At 38.4% G+C, this 19,106-nt stretch overlaps 1 protein-coding gene across 2 annotated transcripts in view; it reads left to right on the top strand.

The window, feature by feature from the left end:
• SPG7 (SPG7 matrix AAA peptidase subunit, paraplegin) overlaps positions 1 to 19,106 on the top strand; it is an 89,406-nt gene that overhangs the window by 53,683 nt on the left and 16,617 nt on the right. For both annotated transcript variants that reach the window (XM_069085535.1, XM_069085536.1), the window contains 3 exons: positions 10,657 to 10,781; positions 12,076 to 12,178; positions 14,401 to 14,511. In XM_069085535.1, the coding sequence (XP_068941636.1) occupies positions 10,657 to 10,781; positions 12,076 to 12,178; positions 14,401 to 14,511 (339 nt within the window). The remainder of the gene's footprint in view (positions 1 to 10,656; positions 10,782 to 12,075; positions 12,179 to 14,400; positions 14,512 to 19,106) is intronic.

Here is a 19,106-nt window from a genome sequence, read left to right as displayed (position 1 = left end):
AGACCATTTCCCTCCCTAACCCCAACAGCATCAGGTAAGATAGAAATTTATTGTCCAGATTTCAGTGAAAACCTTTGCATAATTATAATTTGTTGGAAGAGATTTTAAGAATTACTATCATGATTTAGGAAGTGCAACCAATGATGTGTTTATTCCATTTTGATTTGCCTGCCTCTGTAGGGCATTTTTTAGCTTTTACTGAATCATAAAATTTGAGCTTTGGAAGGGACCTCATCAGCCATTATTAAGTCCAACCACTACATGAAAGGGACATCCAGTGTTAACACACCTAATAGTTAGCCATTTAGCTTTTGTTAAAAGGCCTCCAAGGAGACAAAAGCCACCATCTCTCCAAGAAGATCATTCCACAGGTCTAGTTTCTAGGAAATTTCCCCTTATATCAAGGCTAAATATGCCTCTTTGAAGCTTTCACCTACTGTTCCTTGTTCTGCCATCTGTGGCCAAACAGAACAATTTAATCCCTCCTTCATATAATAGCCCTTCAAATGCATTAAAGACGGTTATCATCTTTCCCCTCTCCCCTTCCTCCCCCCAACTCATTTCTTCTCTAACTGAAAAATACCCAGTTCCTTGAACTGATTTTTATAAGAAACTGGACTTCTGGACTGGCTAGGTGGTGCAGTGGATAGAGCACGAGGCCCTGGAGTCAGGAGGACCTGAGTTCAAATCCAGCCTCAGACACTTAACACAAAAACTAGCCATGTGACCTTGGGCAAGTCACTTAACCCCAATTGCCCTGCCTCCCCCCCCTCCAAAAAGGAGAAAAGAAAAAAAGAAAATGGACTTCTTGGTTGCCTTCTTCGGGATACTCTCTGGCTTATCAATATTCTTCATAAACCAATATAGCCCAGAATTGAACACAGCTCTGAGGTCTGATAAGGACAGAATACACTGGGACTATTATTTCCCTTTTCTTTGAAGCTAATACCAAGTATTTAAATAAAACACACTTAGAAACAGACCTTTGAACAGTTGTATCACAGAGTATAAAAGCAAAATTGTAAAAAAAATGAAGCGTATTTAATCATATTGCCCTCACTAAAATTATTAGGACAAGAAAAGGACCAAAAAGGGTTTTACTCTATTAATAAAGAAAACATATTCCTTTTAAGAAATATATTATTAAAGTATTTATTTTTATTTTTACTCTCTCCTTTTTAGTGGATGTTTTATAACGTACATATATAAATATAGTATAGCACATTTAATTGACAAACTAGCATACATATATTGGGAGTGGCTGTTCAAACATTTTTATGGTGTACATGATCAATAAAGGTTGTATATTTCTGTTCTACAGTAGACCCTCATTCTTTTATTTTTCTAAATACTGCCCCTCATCTATGTCATTGTTGCTGTCAGTCTAAGACAGGGGTCAGCTATCTTCCGATAACATCTAAAAGGCTTCCTTTTAAGTGATGAGTAGATTAGCAAATTAAGCTTCCTAATAATTCCCTTATTATTCACTGGCATATAGTGATAAAAATGAGTATTGATATGACTTAAAATCTCCTTAAATTTCTCTTGATATTAGATAACTCTTCCTCCTCAGGCCACCAGATTACTTTATTTCTTTTAGATATAATAGAGAACGTATACATGTATAAACCAAAATCTCCCAAGATCTCCCAGTGGTTGCTAGGATGAGCAAATGAGCAGTAACACTTTGTTTTTAATCTAATGATTTTGTCTTCCTTTGGGGCTCTTAGCCCATCAAAAGGGGATACAATATTTACAACAAATAGTAACATTAGCACTCTCTTCCACTTTGCCAGCCTCAACAAATAGCATTTTTGATTGGCTGACCACAAGCACTAGTTAAATAAACTAACCATGATCAAAATGGTTGCACAAACATCATCTCCAAATTTATTCATTTTTAATAAACAGCTATTTCATGAATTCAAGATGTGCGTAATGACACAAAGTAGATGGTTCTACAGTAAAAGGAGTTTTTGCTGCATAATATATGTACCATTTAGTAGGGGACAGCCGGGTTGTCTTCTTTTTATAGGTGATATATTTAAAGGTTGAAAAGGATTCTGAAGTGACTGTAGATTTAATGCTTTTTTCTTGTTTATTGAGATATGTCTCAGCGTAGATAGTTTACTTACATTTTACCAATGTTGAACAAACTCTCGTGTTCTCCTTGTGAACAAGACAAAGACATGTAGATTTGATGGTAGTACAGTTAAGTGAATGCACAGCTCAACCCAAAGAATAGTTGTTAATGGGTTGGTTAATGTCATTTTGGAGGGAAATTTTTGGTGGAATACCCCAGAGAATCTATGAGTGCTTCAGTTCTGAATTTTTCATAAGTGAGCATGATGAAATAACAGATGACATGTTTAGTTACATTTTCATGTGAGACAAAGCTAGGAGAGATAGTTAACACATTGGATGACATAGTTAGAATTCAGAAATGTTGGAACAGGCTAGGATGAGGGGTTTAATCTTTTCAGAGATTTGTGATTTCATCAGTACCAGTTTGGGAAGTGTCTATACTGATCAAGATCATAACCTATCTATACTTAGCAGGTAAGTCCTGGGAAAGTTACCTCAGACACATAGATGGGAAATACCAGAGGTAGAATTTGAACCTGTATCTTCCTGAGGCCAAACCTGGTACTGTACCCACTATATCATGTTGCCTCTACTGGGTTGAATCTAATAGTATGAAATTTAATAAGAGATTAATGGTTTTAAAATTTTTTTTCCAATTAAAAACCTGTTTTCTCCCTCCCTGATGGAACAAAAAGGAAAAACAAAATGTTTGTAACATATTCATGACCAGGCAAACAGATTTCCTCGTTGGCTTTGACCAAAATACCTATGTCTGATTTTGCACTGAATCCATTACCACTCTCAGCATGCTTCCTTATCCTCAGTCCTCTGGAATCATGATTGGAGTTAATATTTCAAAGTTACTTGATTTTACCGTATTGTTGTCATTGTTTGAATTGTTCTCTTGGTTCTACTCATTTTGCTCTGCACCGGTTCGAATAAATCTCATCAGGTTTCTTGGAAATTTATGGGATTCATATAAAAACCCTACACTTAGTTTTTTTCAAAATCCCCTTCACAAGGACAAGATGGTGCAGATGTTGATAGCATCTACAAAAGGTCTGGCAGTTTTAGTGCATCCCTAGCCCACTCTGGTTCTTTAGTGTGTTAACCAGGGCGCACAAGATTAGTCCAGTGTTCAGCTGCATTGGTGTGTGGTGTCCAGAATGTCTAGGAAGATGGTAGCGCCACTGTGTTTTTACCTTGTCAGACTACATGTGTAATCTTCTGTTCTGCTTTGGGCACCTCCAGTTGGGAAGGACATTGATAAGCTGGAGAACCTCTGGAGGAGGTCACCATGGATGGTGAAGATTGGGATATGCTGTACAAAGAATTGATACTAGTCAGCCTGAAGAAGAAAAAAAATTGGTGGGGAAAATGAGAGCTGTCTTCTAACAAGATTTCTTTTGTGTGGCCCCAGAGGGAGTAAAAGTGAATGGATGGAAGTTGGAGAGAGGTCGATTTAGGTTGACCATGGTAAAATGTGTTAATAGTTATACCAGAAGTAAGCTGCCTTGGTAGGTGGCAGATTGTGCCTCGGAAGGCCTCTGCCAACAGCTATGTTGGGCTACAGTGGCCTCTTTCCTTCCAGCTCTTCCAGGGTGATTTTCTGCATATCAAGCAACACTTGTCTAGCTGCTGTTTTTCCATTTTGTCATATTCATTTTTAACCTTAACTTTTTTCCTTCAGCATGTATAAGGATCTTACCTGAGATGGCAGATGGAAGGGGAAAGGTATCTTCTTCCACTGTCCTTTATTCCTTTGAACTCCTCTGAGATAGCTGACACTTAGCTGTTTTATCTTTTCACCTTCACTTTGGGCAAGACCCTTTTTCCTTTCTGAGCCTCAGTTTCCAACTTAATGAAATGAGATGATTAGACTAAATATTTTCTTATGTTTCTTTCAGCTCTAAATCCTGTGATCCTCTGATTTTTTCCAAATATTATTGTTGTCATCTTCCACATATACAGAGTTATTGTCCAAGGCTTATGAAGTAAAGTATATCATAGATACTTGGAAATGTGTATGGTGCAGTCTTAGTTTCTTTGGAAAGATGCATCTCATGAATTGTTATTGTGGACACTAAACCAAATATTTATATTATTAAATATTAACGTGATAATTTCTGCCTTTGCTCCCAAAGACTGTCTTTCTCAACCATCTCTCATTATTTTGGCCTACCAATTAATCCATAAATATATATTGAAGAGCTTCTGTTCATGCCTTGGATGGTCAGTAGTTTAATAATCAAGTTCTATTATATAAGAAGCCAGTGTTGTGCTTCATGAATAGTCAGATTTCAAAGAACGGAATATAGGGTGATAAATAGATGATAAATGATGGTAAACAGAAAATGATAAATAGAAAAGTCCATAGAGTTCTAAAGAACTAAGAGTGTCCTTAAACAGAGAGAGCTCCCTACATGGATCTCCACACAGGAGTACCAACATAAAATATACTCTCTTTGTTCTTCCAGCTGTTGGGAAATCCACACATTACTGACACCATGCAAGATAGTTATCTTAGAATTCCCATTACACAGCTTTCTCCCAGACTCCCTTTTATGTCTCTTTTTCCTTCCTTTATTAAACTTAAATATAATTATTAATATTTATCAAATACCAATAACCTGTTAGGTATTATGAGTGAAATAACAATGTCAGTTTACTTTCTATAACTTGTTAATAAGGCTTCATTTATAAAAATACTTTAAGGTTTATAAAACACCTAATCTGCATTTGTCTTTGAACCTCACACCAGCATTTTGGTGCAGCAGGGCAAATAATGTATTTTACAAATAAGGAGGTTGAGGCTCAGTGAGATTAAGTGATTTGACCAAGTTCCCAGGACAAGCAAATTAAATATCCATGATTTGAACACAGATCTTCTGACACAGTCTTTTCCTTTGTTGTATACAAGTGCTTACTTCTAGCTCTTATCTAGGGGGTCAGGCAGAGTGAGCAGGGGGAAAGGGATCAAGGAGGTCCCATTTGTTAAGCTCCTAGGAAAAGGGAAGTGAAGACTTTAATCCTGGAATGATAAAGTTATGATAAAGTTCAAAGGGTAAATCTAGAACATAAACAACTGCTAGTAGCAAACTTGACTAGACATTTAATGATAAAGAAGAATTAGATGCTAATGAGCAAGTTAGAACAGTATATTCATGACTGCTTTCAGGAAATTTTCATCTTTCAGGCATATCTTCCTATTAGCTACCTAAAAGAGTAACTATTCGAAACATAGAAGTTATATTGAAACTAATTTGGCACCAGACGCATAATTGACCTAGCTCTTCAGAGGCTGGACTGGACCTTTGAAGTCTCCTCCAGCTTGGAGAGGCTGTATCACAGGCCTGGCTGGCCACTCACAAGCCATTGCCTTTTAATATTGTACTGCCTGAATAAACAGAGTACTCATTTTATTCTTTTACATTTCCCTTATTTATCTTACCCTCTTATTGACATCCTCCACTAGGTGAATTGACCAAATTAGCTCCTAGGCCTAAGACAAAGGTAGATTTTAGCTGCTTCTCTGGTGTCATAGTCAGCTCTGGACAACTCTAGTTTTACTTATTATAGTTTATTTCAAATACAGTTCCCTAAAACATGAAGGAAATCATTCATTTGGCCTTTCTGTTTGTTTTTACCTGCCATCTGTAAGGTTGGGTAGTAATATACCTCTCTCCACTCTGGTTATTTTTAGTGCTTCACAAGATAGACTCCCTTTGGAACTGAGTTTAACCTAACAAGAAATGTCTGTCTTGGGGTGGGTAGGTGTCGCAGTGAATAGAGCACCGGCCCTGGAGTTAGGAGGACCTGAGTTCAAATATGGCTTCAGACACTTAACACAAAAACTAGCTATGTGACCTTGGGCAAGTAATTTAACCCCTCCAAAAAAAAAAACAAAGAAATGTCTGTCTTGTTGGTGAAAACTTGTATCACTATTTTGGGGGGGGAAAAAGACAAAAGACAAAAAATAAAATCGCCCTCAAGGAGTTGTCATTTTTTTTCTGAGAAGGAATTTACATAATTATATATAAAATTATATTTGGCATCTTATTGGACATAGGGAATAAGAGAGAGTGGGCAGTCAAGGATGATACCAGAATTGTAAATCTGGGTGCCTAGAGGAATGGTGGTGCCCATGACAAGAATAGGGAAGTTCTAAATAAGAGTGGTTGGGGGGGCATGATGGTGAATTCAGTTTTGGACATGTTGAGTAGAGGGAGGAGAAGTTGTGTAGGAAGGAGAAGGAACACTGTATTGGGATTCGGATGTAAAAACTGGTTCTTTCATGAACCCCAGGTGTCTGAATGGAGTCAGCCTGTTTTCTGAGTCACCCCCTTTTCTGAGTCTTCTCAGTTCTATAAAATGAGAGGATTGGATTAGACCTCTAAAATTCCTTTCAACTTTTAATTTATGAAGACACAAAATGCTGCTCCTGTGATACAGAAAAATAATAATGGAACAGATGTGACCTTAAATTTCACTTAGGGGAAATTCTTAGAAGGGCTGGTATATAAGCTCTTACTGTAGAAATTTCTCCCAGAGTAATGAATGAGTCTAGGTCAGTCTTGCAGATTAGCATTAGCTCTCCAGCCTAAGTGGCAGAAAGTTTAGGCTTAAAGGCATCATTTATGTTGTATGAGGGAGTAAAAGTTAATACATATTGAAAATGACCCACAGGGATGGTACAGTAGTACTGTTTGGGTAAGCTTATGTCAAGTGCATCATGTGTTTGATACAGGAATCCTTGGCAGAACTGGTGAAAGTGCTGTTAAATATTTGGAAGCAGCTTGACTGTTTTTGAAGATCTGTCAGCAAGTCTGTTTCCTCCATGGTCAGATCTGCTGGATATGGACATAAACAAGGATGCTTGCAGATTGGGGATTTGTCAACTTTGACATGGAATTCCAAGAATAGTTGTACCAGATGACCTTGGTCTGTTTGGAGACTTAAATAACATTCCAGGGTCTTGATTAAAATGAGAAAATCTTGTACATAAAAATCAGGCTTGCTTTTGTCTGTCTTTTACATTACAACGGAGAAGGAAAAATGGTTTCCTTTTTGTTAACTCAGCTAGGCCGATTTCTTATTTTAAAAAATCCCTTTCTACCTCTTCTTTAGCCATATAATTGGGATTTTTTTGTTCTTGTTTTGACTGATGCTGGCTTCTTAGCTTTGGTATTTATTTACATACACCTGACTTTTATTAGTGTTTTCTACATTGCTCACTATTTGCCCGTGCCTGGTCTGTAGGCATAGGCATTTCCGTAGCTGCTACCGTAACTGCTTGCTCTTTTGCACTCCAGTAATAGAGAAGTCTGCATTGTATTTTTTGTACCTTTTTTCTGAAGATTTATAATTTTACTACAAGTGTTTGAAACAGTTTCAGGTGTTATTCTCCATTCCTTCAGAGTGATAAATGAGTGTGTCAGGAATGACTTCACATTGTGAAGGGTTACTCCAAACTTTTTTTGGCTTACCCCAGAAGTGTGTAACATTCCAGGATCTGAATTGGATGAGGAAAAATCTGTTCCTAGTTGCTATTTAGAGGTGTCTCTGTATCAGAGGTTAGAATTTCTCTGACATAAAGCCCAGTGCTAACTTATTTGTCCATTTCCAGCTCAACCCTTGAGCTTAGGTCAGGTCCTAGCTGGGCTAGGATTGATTTGCTCCAATACCTCTACAGCTATCCCTGGCATTAGGTAGCTAAGACTAAGATACCTTTGTTTTTCAGAGGGACTCAGAATAGGTTCATATTCCTAATAGCCTCTTGTCAATTATGGTGGTTCACTTGAGAGAGAGCTGAATGGACAAGTCCTTACTCAAATCTAAGCCAAAAATAGCCTCTGAAATGTGCCCTTCATTTCTTGGGAAACCTCCGACATGACTACATTTTTCTATGTATGATTAGTAGAAGATAGAAGAAAAGAGGGGAAAAAAGCCTAGAAAACATGGCATCAAGAATATTCATGCAGTGCAGCACTGTCAAACTCTGACCAGCAGTTTTGCTTTGAAGGAGAGACCACACATTAAAGGATTGTTCTCCCACTTGTGCTGCATCTAAAACATTCCTCTCAAAAATAAGCAAAGTCAACAAGCATTTATTAATTGATATGCCAGGCACTGTGCTCAGCTCAAATCTAGTTTGCTTTAATGCCTAAAAATTCAACCCTGACATTTGAGAATGTATAGACAAATAAAAAGACAGTCCCTGTTCTCAAGGAGCTTATGTTATAATGCCATAAAGCAGCCCATGAAAGGGAGCAGAAAAGTGGGGTGTGGGAAGTGGAAGTATCTGCCGGGGATTGGGGGGAGGCACAGCGAATGGTGGCAAAATCCTAGTAATAAAGTGTGCATTGGTCTGAGTCCTTCCTAGAAGAACTCACTGTTGGGAGAAAGGGGCTGAAGGGGGGCTTAAGTGATTTGTTTAGTCCCTTTTGAAATTGATACTTATTCTTCATTTTCCATATAACTTTTGAAGTTTTCTCTCTGTCTTTACTGTTCTGCCTTAATCATGATATCATATAATTGCTTGGCTTTATTGTTCCCAAAGCACCTTTAAATACATTCTCATTTGATCCTCATAATTATCCAAAGAGACATGTAGAACGTGTATTATTATCCCCATATTACAGATAATAAAACTGAGGCTCACTGAGGTTATATGACTTGCCCAAGAATCACACAACTAGTAATTGGAGGAGACAGAATTATAATTAAGGGCTTCCAGCTATGAGGTCAGTGTTCTTTCTACCGTGACTGTTTTCCTTTGTACCAACTATGTCTTTTTTTCAAAGTGTTGGCTACTTGATGAAATGATATATTTTAAAAATTCTGTGCTCACTGGCTTGACCTCTTTAGAGGAGAAATATTTCAGAAGCCTGAGATAAATCCTGGCCTAGATTCCTAAGAGAAAATGATAGAATCTTCATTCTCAGAAGTATGTTAAAGTATACTAGATTCCTGTCTGTTTGATAGTTTTAGGCCCCACCTAGAGGACAGGGAAATGAACTGATTGTCTCTCGGGGTTCTCCCATCCCTGTTATCCTTTGATTTCCTGAATCAGTGTTTTACTTGAATTGATATTCTGCCTTAGAAGTGGAACACAGTTCTGTTTTTGTTTATTTAAGTCATACTTATTTTAATTAAGATAGTTTTTTAAATCAAAACTACAAGCATTTATTTTTGTATCATTAATATGATAATATACTGTGAATTTTGTAATCTTGAAGTATAAATAAAGATTTTTAAGTCTCATGTGACTGACATTCTTCTACTTTATCCTTCTTGTGTGCCAGACCAAACAATACTGTGGCTTCATCTCTTAGAATAGATTATTCAGAAATTGGGAGGGGTTGTGCTCCAAGATGGAAGCAACATTTGGGAATAAGCCACCCTATCCTATTGTGTATGGAGAGGCAAAGCCACTCTCAGAGGCAGATGAGCTCCTCTTGGTGAGAATCTCTTGTTTCTGCAATGCTAGAGCTTGGGATGTGCAGGCCTGTGACTCATCCACCACGAGCACATGGAACAGCTAGAGAGCTCTGAGCTTGGGAGGCAGCTATAGACCTTGCAGCTTCCGGTTTGGCTGCTAGGGAGAAAGCAGAATTGAGTTTTGTTGACATCCATCTGTTGAGAGGCAGAAGATAGCCAGGTTTGTTTGTTTAATTATCTCTGTAATACGAGCTTCTTTCTCTCTGGTGAAGTAGCCTGATAGGTAATTTTAAAGGCTGATTTTTAAAAAAAATATCATCTGAGCTTAAAGTTTGAAAAGACAGGAGTCACTGCACTGTAATAGTACTCATTAGTGATTTTTCCATGAATTCCCTTTTACAATTCTTTTTTAAGAAACCCTGTGCCTGAAAAACCACTGCTGTCAGACCAAATGTAATAAAATACTGCAGATACTGCAAATAAGAGGCCACTTTAGGCAACAGAAAACTGTCGAATGAGGACAGGAAAATACTCCATAGATCCTTAGGTTCAGCAGTTTGGTAAAACTTGCTGTCTGTTGTTAAACATTTACAAGCAGCCTGAATCCCTCCCAGGAGTACTGGGAGAGACTTAGAGCATGGTAGAGTAAAAGTGAAGTAAAGTAGAAGCCTGGCTTGGATTTGTGACTATGGCCTCTGACGCAGTCTTGCCTTAGGCGATTCTCCTTAACTTTCTGTGGGTGAAAATGGGTGAATACTTGTTTGTCAGAATTGTTTTGGATGAAAGGTATTAAGTGATCATACACTAGCAGTGTATACGGAGCTCTGTTTAGGAAGCTAGCTGAGTGTATTCATTCTCCCTACATTAGACCTCTCTAGAAAATTCCTGCCTAACTCTGTATCCTGGTACTTCAGCAGAAACCAAAACCAAAACCCAAACTCAAACTTTATACATTGCTGTAAAACAACCATCATTTTCAGAAAAAAGATAGTTCTCTTTTTTATTTTTTGTTACCAGGGATGGCTCTCTCTAGCTAAGGGAGGAAAGAGATATATATTTTTAAATAAAGATGATATAAAAACAAAAGGTGACAATAATATAAAATAATTTCTCTTCTGCTCTTATCTTTAGGAATGGGAACTACAGATCATGTCATAGTATTGGCTTCTACCAATCGAGCTGATATTTTGGATAATGCCTTGATGAGACCAGGGAGACTTGACCGACATATTTTCATTGATCTCCCTACACTACAGGTAAGAAACACAAGTTTGGCTTTCCTTAGGCTAGTTAGCAAGGCTTTATAGAGTGAATTGCTATATTCTTAAGCTTGTGAAAATTAAAGTTTTCCTGTGTACCAAAGGCCATTATCAATTAATGGAAGAAGGCGATGAGAAATATTAACTGGCTGGAAGAGAATGATCACTTGGCTGGTTCCTAGTTCCCAGGGCTGAGGGTGTAGGGTTATCCTTTTGTCATGGAAATAGTCACTGAGTGAAGCTTTTTGGCCTCCTCTACCATGAAACGGAGAGCTTGCCTAAACTTGCTCGGCCTTGATCGCTGCCCCCACAGGGATGGCCCTTGTTTGTAACATTCCTCCAGTGCAGATGGAGCGAGTGAATTTCCTTTACTCTTATCTGTCCAGACTTTATTTGGCTCACTGCTTTCTCTTTGGTTTTGCAACTTGTTTTTGTTCGTCCACTGTTGTTTTTCCTCTTTCTCTCTGAGCATCTGGGGTTGAATTTGCTTGCCTGGATTGAGTTTTATAGCAAATTCTCTGAAACCAAATCCAGAGAGGAAAAGTAAAAGAATCCCATTCTTCTTGCATGGCATCTCTTCCTTCCATCTGCAGCTTTATAGACATCCTCAGAGTTTTCATTTTAAATACCTTAAATGCCTGATACTATCTGGCACTGAAAGCCTGAACTGTGCAGCTGCCCCTGAAGGAGGAAGGGAAAAAACAGCCCTGGCAACTGAGCTTTGAGTGTTTTAATCAGGACCTCCTGGACCAGCTGAGTCATTCACTCCTTGGCTGCCTGCCACCCTTCCTCCACCTCCCAGCTTAAGGTTGGACACAGCCTCAGCTGGTAGAAGAGGGTCTTTGTAGCAGCACCTCCAGGAACAGGAACTCAAGCCTGGTGTGGTGCTTTGGTCCTGTGGGAGCAAAAGGAAGGGTCAGTGGAGTGGTGGGGGAGATTCTGCTCTTTGAGCAGAATCAAAGTCAAAGGTGGTTAATGTCACCCTTAGAGAAGAGCTTGGGAAAGCAAGCTAGTGACTCATGGTAAACCCCCACACATCAGGGCTGTATTTGGAAGCAGAGCCGTGACCAAGCCTCTGCTTGGTGGGGAAGGTGGGTGAATCTCCTGAGAATAGAGGTGTACTTCCCTCTTGTGGCCTTTCTTGGGGGTAGCCAAGCCACGGCTATTCTGTAGACAACATGGCTTCCACATTGGCTGCTGTGCACATAACCCACAGGTACCTTCCCTGCCCCCAACTCTCTGGTCTGTTTGTGCCTACCCCCCAAATGTTTGTCCTTTTGTGTTATGACAGGAGAGAAGAGAAATATTTGAGCAGCATCTGAAGAGTCTGAAGCTGACCCAGACTGGTAGTTTTTATTCCCAACGTCTAGCAGAGCTCACGCCTGGGTTTAGTGGTATGGGCATTCATTTATCTTTTGGAATGTTTTGTGCCTCTAGTGCTATATACAGATTTCTGATGCTACTTTATATGTCCCTAGAGTTTGTGCTTCCAAGCCTTCCCCCCTTCCCTTTTTGCTCTATTGTTGCCTCAGACCCCCACCACTAAACCTTTCCATTTTACCAACATGCTAGCTGTCTGTCCCACATCTATAATCCTCATCTCTCTGTGTGTTTTTTTATTAGCTCTTGGGGACTGAAATTGCTCATTGTAATTCATCAGAGTTTGACTGCCTTTACTCCTATTATCATTTACATTATTATACCCATTTATAACCATTTTCTTTTGGTTTTGCTTATATCACTGTACGTTACTTAATTCAAGTCTTCCCATATTTCTTTAAATTATTCATTCCTTTTTTATAGCATAGTAGTTTTTCATTGTATTCTTATATTAGTTTGTTTAACCATACTGCAATGGATGAGCACCCCCTTAGTTTCCAGTTATCTGTTACCAGATAGTGTTATTGTGAATCTTTAGTTATACAGACCTTACTTGCTGTCATTGACCTGCTTTAGGCATATGCCCATAATGAGATTGCTAAGGTAAAAGTATGAAGTTTAGTGATTTTTCTCAAAAGAATTCTCCTTAAGTCTATATTGGATTTATTTTCCATCTCTTTGAAGGCCAGTGGAGACAGACAATTCAGTTTTACCTCAGGCTGATGTCAGGATTATTTGAATTCTTTCAGCTTTGTAGGTATCTACTAACTTCGTAGTAATATAGAATTGTGTATCTTTGTGTGGGTTTCTGTACATAGAGCTTCCTGTCTCATTATGAGGAAAAATTCAGAGAAGGCCTGAGCTCAGAATAAGTTTTGCATTGCAGGGCAGGTGAAAGATAAGTTAAGTCAATAAACTATAAATAAATAACAGCCATTTTCCCACCCAAGGGCCGAGTGAACAGAGAGTATTTCATCGTGTATTTAGACCACCCACTTATTGGTAGGTCAAATCCTAAATAAAGAACTCAGTGTCTGCAGCAATATTCCTATCCCTAAGCTATTCTGCTGTGGCATTCTCTCTACAGCTTTGCAGGGCCTGTTTGCACATATAAGACTTGGAATTTCCTTCCTTGATTCCTTGCTCTATCAGGCCTTAAGGTGCACTGGCTCTACTATTTATTTCAGAACCTTTACCTGCAAATTCAAACCATATGTTCACATTGCTTTGTGGAGAGGGGTTGGTTATGGAATTCTAGGAATATCCTGACACATTCTGCCAATCACAAAAGTGACCACAATTTCTCATTCTGAATCCAGATTTAATCTTCTGTCCTAGTCATTACAGTCTATTCATTCCTTTTCTATCTGATCCCTGTGTTTTCACTGAGAGTTTCCTTCTATACTAGTTTTAATTTAGTAGAAATAAATGTTGTCAATGAAGGGGGTTTTATTCTCAGTTTATTTCCTGGGAATCTAAAGGTTCTAAATTTTATAGGTTAATATTAACAGGCTCATAATATTTATTTAATCAACATACATACCTTGTCTCTTTGATTCTTTATCTAATTAACAGGTTGTTTTTTTTGTTTAGCAAATATTATAGAAGAGTGAATGCAACATAGTCCTTCCCCAGAAGGAATTTAGCGTAATAGAATAAGCTAATAACTAAGATAGGTACATAAACGATGACAGTATAAAGTACGATATCATTTTTAAGTGACATAAAGAGATAGAAACGAAGGGCTATATTAGGGTTTCAGAGGAGGAAGAGATCTTATTTTGAATGGTGTTCTATAGAGTCTTGGCCATCAATGCCTTTTATTTCTTAACCACCAATTTTATATAATAGCTAACATTTATAAGGTAATTTACATCTCTTCACAACCGCCCTGGGAAGTAGGTGCAATTACTATCCCCCTTTTACTGATGGATAAACTGAAGCAGAAGTGATTAAAAGACTTCCCTAGGGAAACATGACTAGTAAGTATGAAGTCTGATTTGAACTCAGGTCTTCCTGACTCTAACTAGAGCTCTACCATTGTATCTCTATGAAATGATGTTATATCCAAGCAATGGACAAATTATTCTGAGTTTTGCTTCTGTTGGGGAAGCCTCAAAATTTGTCATTCACTGATCCCTGTGTTTTACCATATAAATATTATAGCAGAATTCTCTACATTTATTCCAGATTATTACTAAAACATATTAAATGTTGTCAAATTTTTTACCAATAGGAGCTGACATCGCAAATATATGTAATGAAGCTGCCCTACATGCTGCAAGAGAAGGACACAAATCAATTGATACATTTAATTTTGAATATGCTGTGGAGCGAGTAATTGCAGGTACAGAGACTCTCTTTTCTTCTGTAAAATTGTTTCTCTTCCATTCTTAACAATGATCATGTATTTTCTCTTACCATGTAATAAAAATAAATATTATACAATATTTATTGAAATATTCATTGAATAGACAAATCTGTAAAATAGGAGATCAGTTAAATGAAAACATTTCATTACCCCTCCTAAACATAGAGAGATTGGAATCAGCTCATTTTAGGCTTGGGCTTTATGTGGTTTGGGAAGAAAAGGAAAGTTAAGGAACAAGGTAAGATAAATAAAACAACTTTAACTTCTCTGAAGTCAAGTGACAAACATTTATTAAGCACATTTCTTAGTGCCAAGAACTGTGCTAGGCCCCCAATGACAGTCTTTGGCATCTGGGAGCTTCTGGTCTGGAGACGTGTAGATATACACCAAAGAACTATGGAATAATTTTGTTGGAGGGGAGGCACTGGCAGCTGGGAGCCTTGGGAAAGGCCTTCCATGGACGGGGCCACTTGAGCTGAACTTGAAAAGAAAGGATGCATTCTGAAAGTTCAAGGAGAGAAGGGAATCTGTTCTATGTATAGAGGCAGCCTGCGCAAAGGCACTAAGAAGGTGAAGAAGGCCAGTTTGGCCAGATGGCAGAGTACATGAAAGGGAGTTGGGTATGACAGGTTGGAAAGGAAGGCTGATGTTTGGACATGAAAAGCTTTAAATGTCAAACAGAGGAGTTTCTATTTTATTCTTAATGGAAATGGGGAGAGAGGGAGAGAGAGAGAGAGAGAAAGAATAATGCATTGATTTATTTTTAAAAGTTGTTTCTTGTAATTTGAAAAAAATAACTTACTTATTTTTAGTTTTCAACATTCATTTCCACAAGATTTTGAGTTCTGAATTTTCTCCCTATCTCTCCCCTCCCCCCACCCCAAAATGAAATGCATTCTAATTACCCCTTCCCCCAGTCTGCCCTCCTTTCTGTCATGTCCCTCTTCTTATTCCCTTTCCCCTTATTTTGTTCTAGGACAAGATAGATTTCTCTATCCCATTACCTGTATATTTGATTTCCTAGTTGCATGTAAAAATCAAATTTTTACATTTGCTTTTAAAACTTTGAATATAAATTGAAATGGGGAGTATGTTGAGTGGAGGAGTGACATGACCTTACACGTGATTTAGGAATATCACTTTGGCAGCTGTGTGGAGAATGGATTGGCGAAAGGAGAGACTTGAGAAAGAGAGAAGAATTAGGCTATTTCAGTAGCTCACAGGACAAGTGATGAAAGCCTGATCTAGTTGGGCAGCCATGTGAGTGTAGAGAAATGTAGGGATGCAAAAGATAACTGTTGGAATATATGGGGTAACAAGAGTTGACTACAGTTGTATAAATATGGGTGATTGGAAGAATGGTGGTGGCACCTTTGACAGAAATAGAGAAGTTCAGAAGAGGGGAAAGGTATGGGGAATAGATGATGAGTTCTGTTTTAGGTTGAATTTGAAATTCCTGTAGGACATCCAGGTTGAAAAATCCAATAGGCAGTTGGTGATATGGAAATAGAATTCAAGAGAGAGGCTAGTGATGGACATATATACCTGGGAATCATTTCTGTAGAGAAACTAATTGAACCCATGGGAGCTAATGAGGTCACCAAAAGAGAAATTGTTGGAAGAGAAATGGAAAGGGGCCAAGATAGAGCATTGGGGCACATCCACAGTTGGGGGCTAGACATGAATGAAAAGCCAGCAAGGGAGCCTGAGAAGAACTGGCTAGATTGTAGGAGGAGAAGCAAGTTAGTAGTGTCATCAAAGCCAAGCAAGTAGAGAGTAACCAGAAGGAGAGAGTGGTCACTTGTGTCAGATGCTGAAGGGAGGTCACTAATGATGAGGACTGAGAAAGGCCGTAAAATTTGTCAATTCAGAGATTGTTGGTGACTTTGGAGAAAGCACTTTCATTTGCATAATGAGCCAGATTAAAGGGGGTTAAGAAATGAGTGAGAGGAGAGTAAATAGAGGTAACAAATATTAATCGTGTTTTTAGTAGTTAAATTGAGAAAGGAAGAAGAGCTATAGTATTATATATAGCTTTAGGGGATTTAGTGTCAACTGAGGGTTTTTTAAGGATGGAGGAGACCTGGTGTGTTTATAGATAGTAGCGAATATACTGGTGTCACTTGGAGTGATCATAGTAGGGGCAACATGCTAGAAATGATAGGAGAAGGTAGGAAGGGTGTAATAGGATATGAGTCATCTTTAACAGGTAAGCCCCCACACCCCAGAAATAGCAGTGTACCTCCCCTCCCTAGAATACATAATACCAGAGTGTTAAGTCCTTGAGAGCAGAGACCACCTTATTCTTCTCCATTTATCCTCAGAACCTAGGAACGTGTTCTGCTTAATAAAAAGGCCTTTTCATTTATTCTTTGTCAGAGTCTGTATTAAAAGAGAGGATGGGGACTAAGACGTAGTGCATGATGTCAGATGGCTGAGGTTCAGTGGGGGAGAAGAAGAGAGATCTCCTAGCAGTTGCCGTCCCTTTTCTTAGTAGTTGAGAATGAGGTCTTCTGCTAGGAGGAGTGTGTGCAGAAGAGAACAACGAGGGTAGGTAGGTAAGGAACTAACATCTAGTATGAAGATTAGTTGAAGGAACTGGAAGTGGTTAGCCTAGGAAGCCAGGCTACATTAATGAAAGTGTAGTGTCCAGGATGAGCGAGGCTTTATTTCCATGCTGCTCTCCAGTGATTAAACCATACTTGGAATAAGATGGTTATTTCTGGTGGTTATGTTTTCAGATGGTCATTGATAATTTGGAATGCATACAGACTAGGGGAACCAGGATGGGGAGGGAATTCAAAAGCATGCCTTGTGAAGGTTGCTTGAAGAAGTATAGATCTGGGAGAGATTTCTGGTTACTCCCTTCAAATATTTGAACAACTTTCATGTGTTAGAGGAATTACTCTTAATTATCACATGGGATTTCCAAAGACTTATAAGCACCAATGGATGGGATTGCAAGCATTATAAAGAAAAAGGTTCTAACCTTTAGAGTTGTCTGAAAATGGAAATGGATGTTTTGTGATGTAATAGGTGACTTTATTACTGGATATTTTTAAAAAGATGCTGTAATTTAGGTTTCATGCATCTGAATTTGACTAATGACTTCTAAGGATCCTTCTAACACTAAGATTTCATCAATCCATGAATTGTTCACAATGTCAGTTTATTATCTTATTTAAACTATTGTGAATGCATATGTCAAGAACTGAAAAAATAAGTAATGATACGTGCTAAAAAAATTATCTACCATTTGGATTCCTTGCTGCTATCAGTTGCCTGCTACTCATTTCTGAAAATGGCGTCTCAAATACAAGTTTGGTATAAAATTGACTATCTTTTCTTCCCTTTTCTTTCTCTTTCTTATCCCAACCTATCCCTTTGCAAATTTCTCTGTTCCAGTTACGGGTACCACCATCTTCCTAGCCACCCTGGTTAGTAAACCTGTACTCATCTGTGCATCTTCCCTTTCTATAACCCCCACATCTAGTTTTTTTTTCAGGCCTCTTTCTCTGTAGTATCTTTGGCATTTGCCCCCTTCTTTCTATACACATGGTCACTGCCCCCTAGTTTATGGCCCTGGTTTCCTCCCATTTACTTTTGTTACTCATACAGTAATTTGCATTACTCTGTTTGCCTGATTGCTCATCCTGTTTCCAGGCTTTCCATTCTCTAGTCTGCCCTCCATCTCACTGCCAAAATAGTATTCCTAAGCCTTACCATGTATGTTTGCCTTCTTGGAAAATCTTCATTGGCTACCCACAAAATCCTCAGCTGGTATTTTAAAGTCCATCCCAGACTGTCAGTCTGCCTTTACAACCTTGTTTCAGACCATTCCTTCATGAGCTCTTTGACCAATCAGAAAGTATTTTTTAAATGCTTACTATGTGACAAGTACTGTACCAGGGTACTAGAGATTCAAAAACAGAAAAGAAACAGTCCTGTCCTCAAAGAGTTTACATCCTAACAGAGGAGATTGCATACACATAGATATATGGAACAGCACAGAGACCTGTTGCTGGACTCTGGGTGCTTGTTCTCTCCCTACCTCACTAAAGGTTCCCTCTTAGTTCCAAACCTGTGAATGAACAGTCCAGGTGTAGTCTTGGTGAGTGGTATAGTCTTGAAAAGAGAAGGATTAAGTTCTTTCTTTACTTTTCTGGGTTTTTATACTTTCACATAAAGCCCCAGGGAAAAAAAAATCACTTAAAGTTTATGTTTGGCCCATGCTGGGGTCTCCCCAAAAGGAGAGGACTACAGAGGTATGCAATGTCCAATACAAATTAGATGTATGGACAATTAATTATTTCTTCCATACAAAAGAAAGATTTGCTATGACAGATTCATGAATATATGTGAACAGGGACTTAAGCAAGTAGCATTAACTTCTAATTATTGTTATATTCTCCCAAAAGGCTGAGACTTAACATCAAAGTCTGAACCATTTTCTGGGAAAGCTAAATCATCATTTGAGCATCACTTCAGCTTTTCACTGTCCATACAGTTCCCTGCAAGACCAAGTCTTCTGGCAGGTAGGCCAGGGCCTGGACTAATTGTCTTTCCTGTCA

The sequence above is a fragment of the Petaurus breviceps genome, unplaced genomic scaffold, assembly GCF_028583685.1.
Source record: "Petaurus breviceps papuanus isolate PSGF00001 unplaced genomic scaffold, PetGlider_PUasm1.0 176, whole genome shotgun sequence".
Classification (NCBI taxonomy): Eukaryota; Metazoa; Chordata; class Mammalia; order Diprotodontia; family Petauridae; genus Petaurus; species Petaurus breviceps.
The sequence above is the reverse complement of the archived record's forward strand: the minus strand, read 5'-3'. Positions and strand labels throughout refer to the sequence as shown.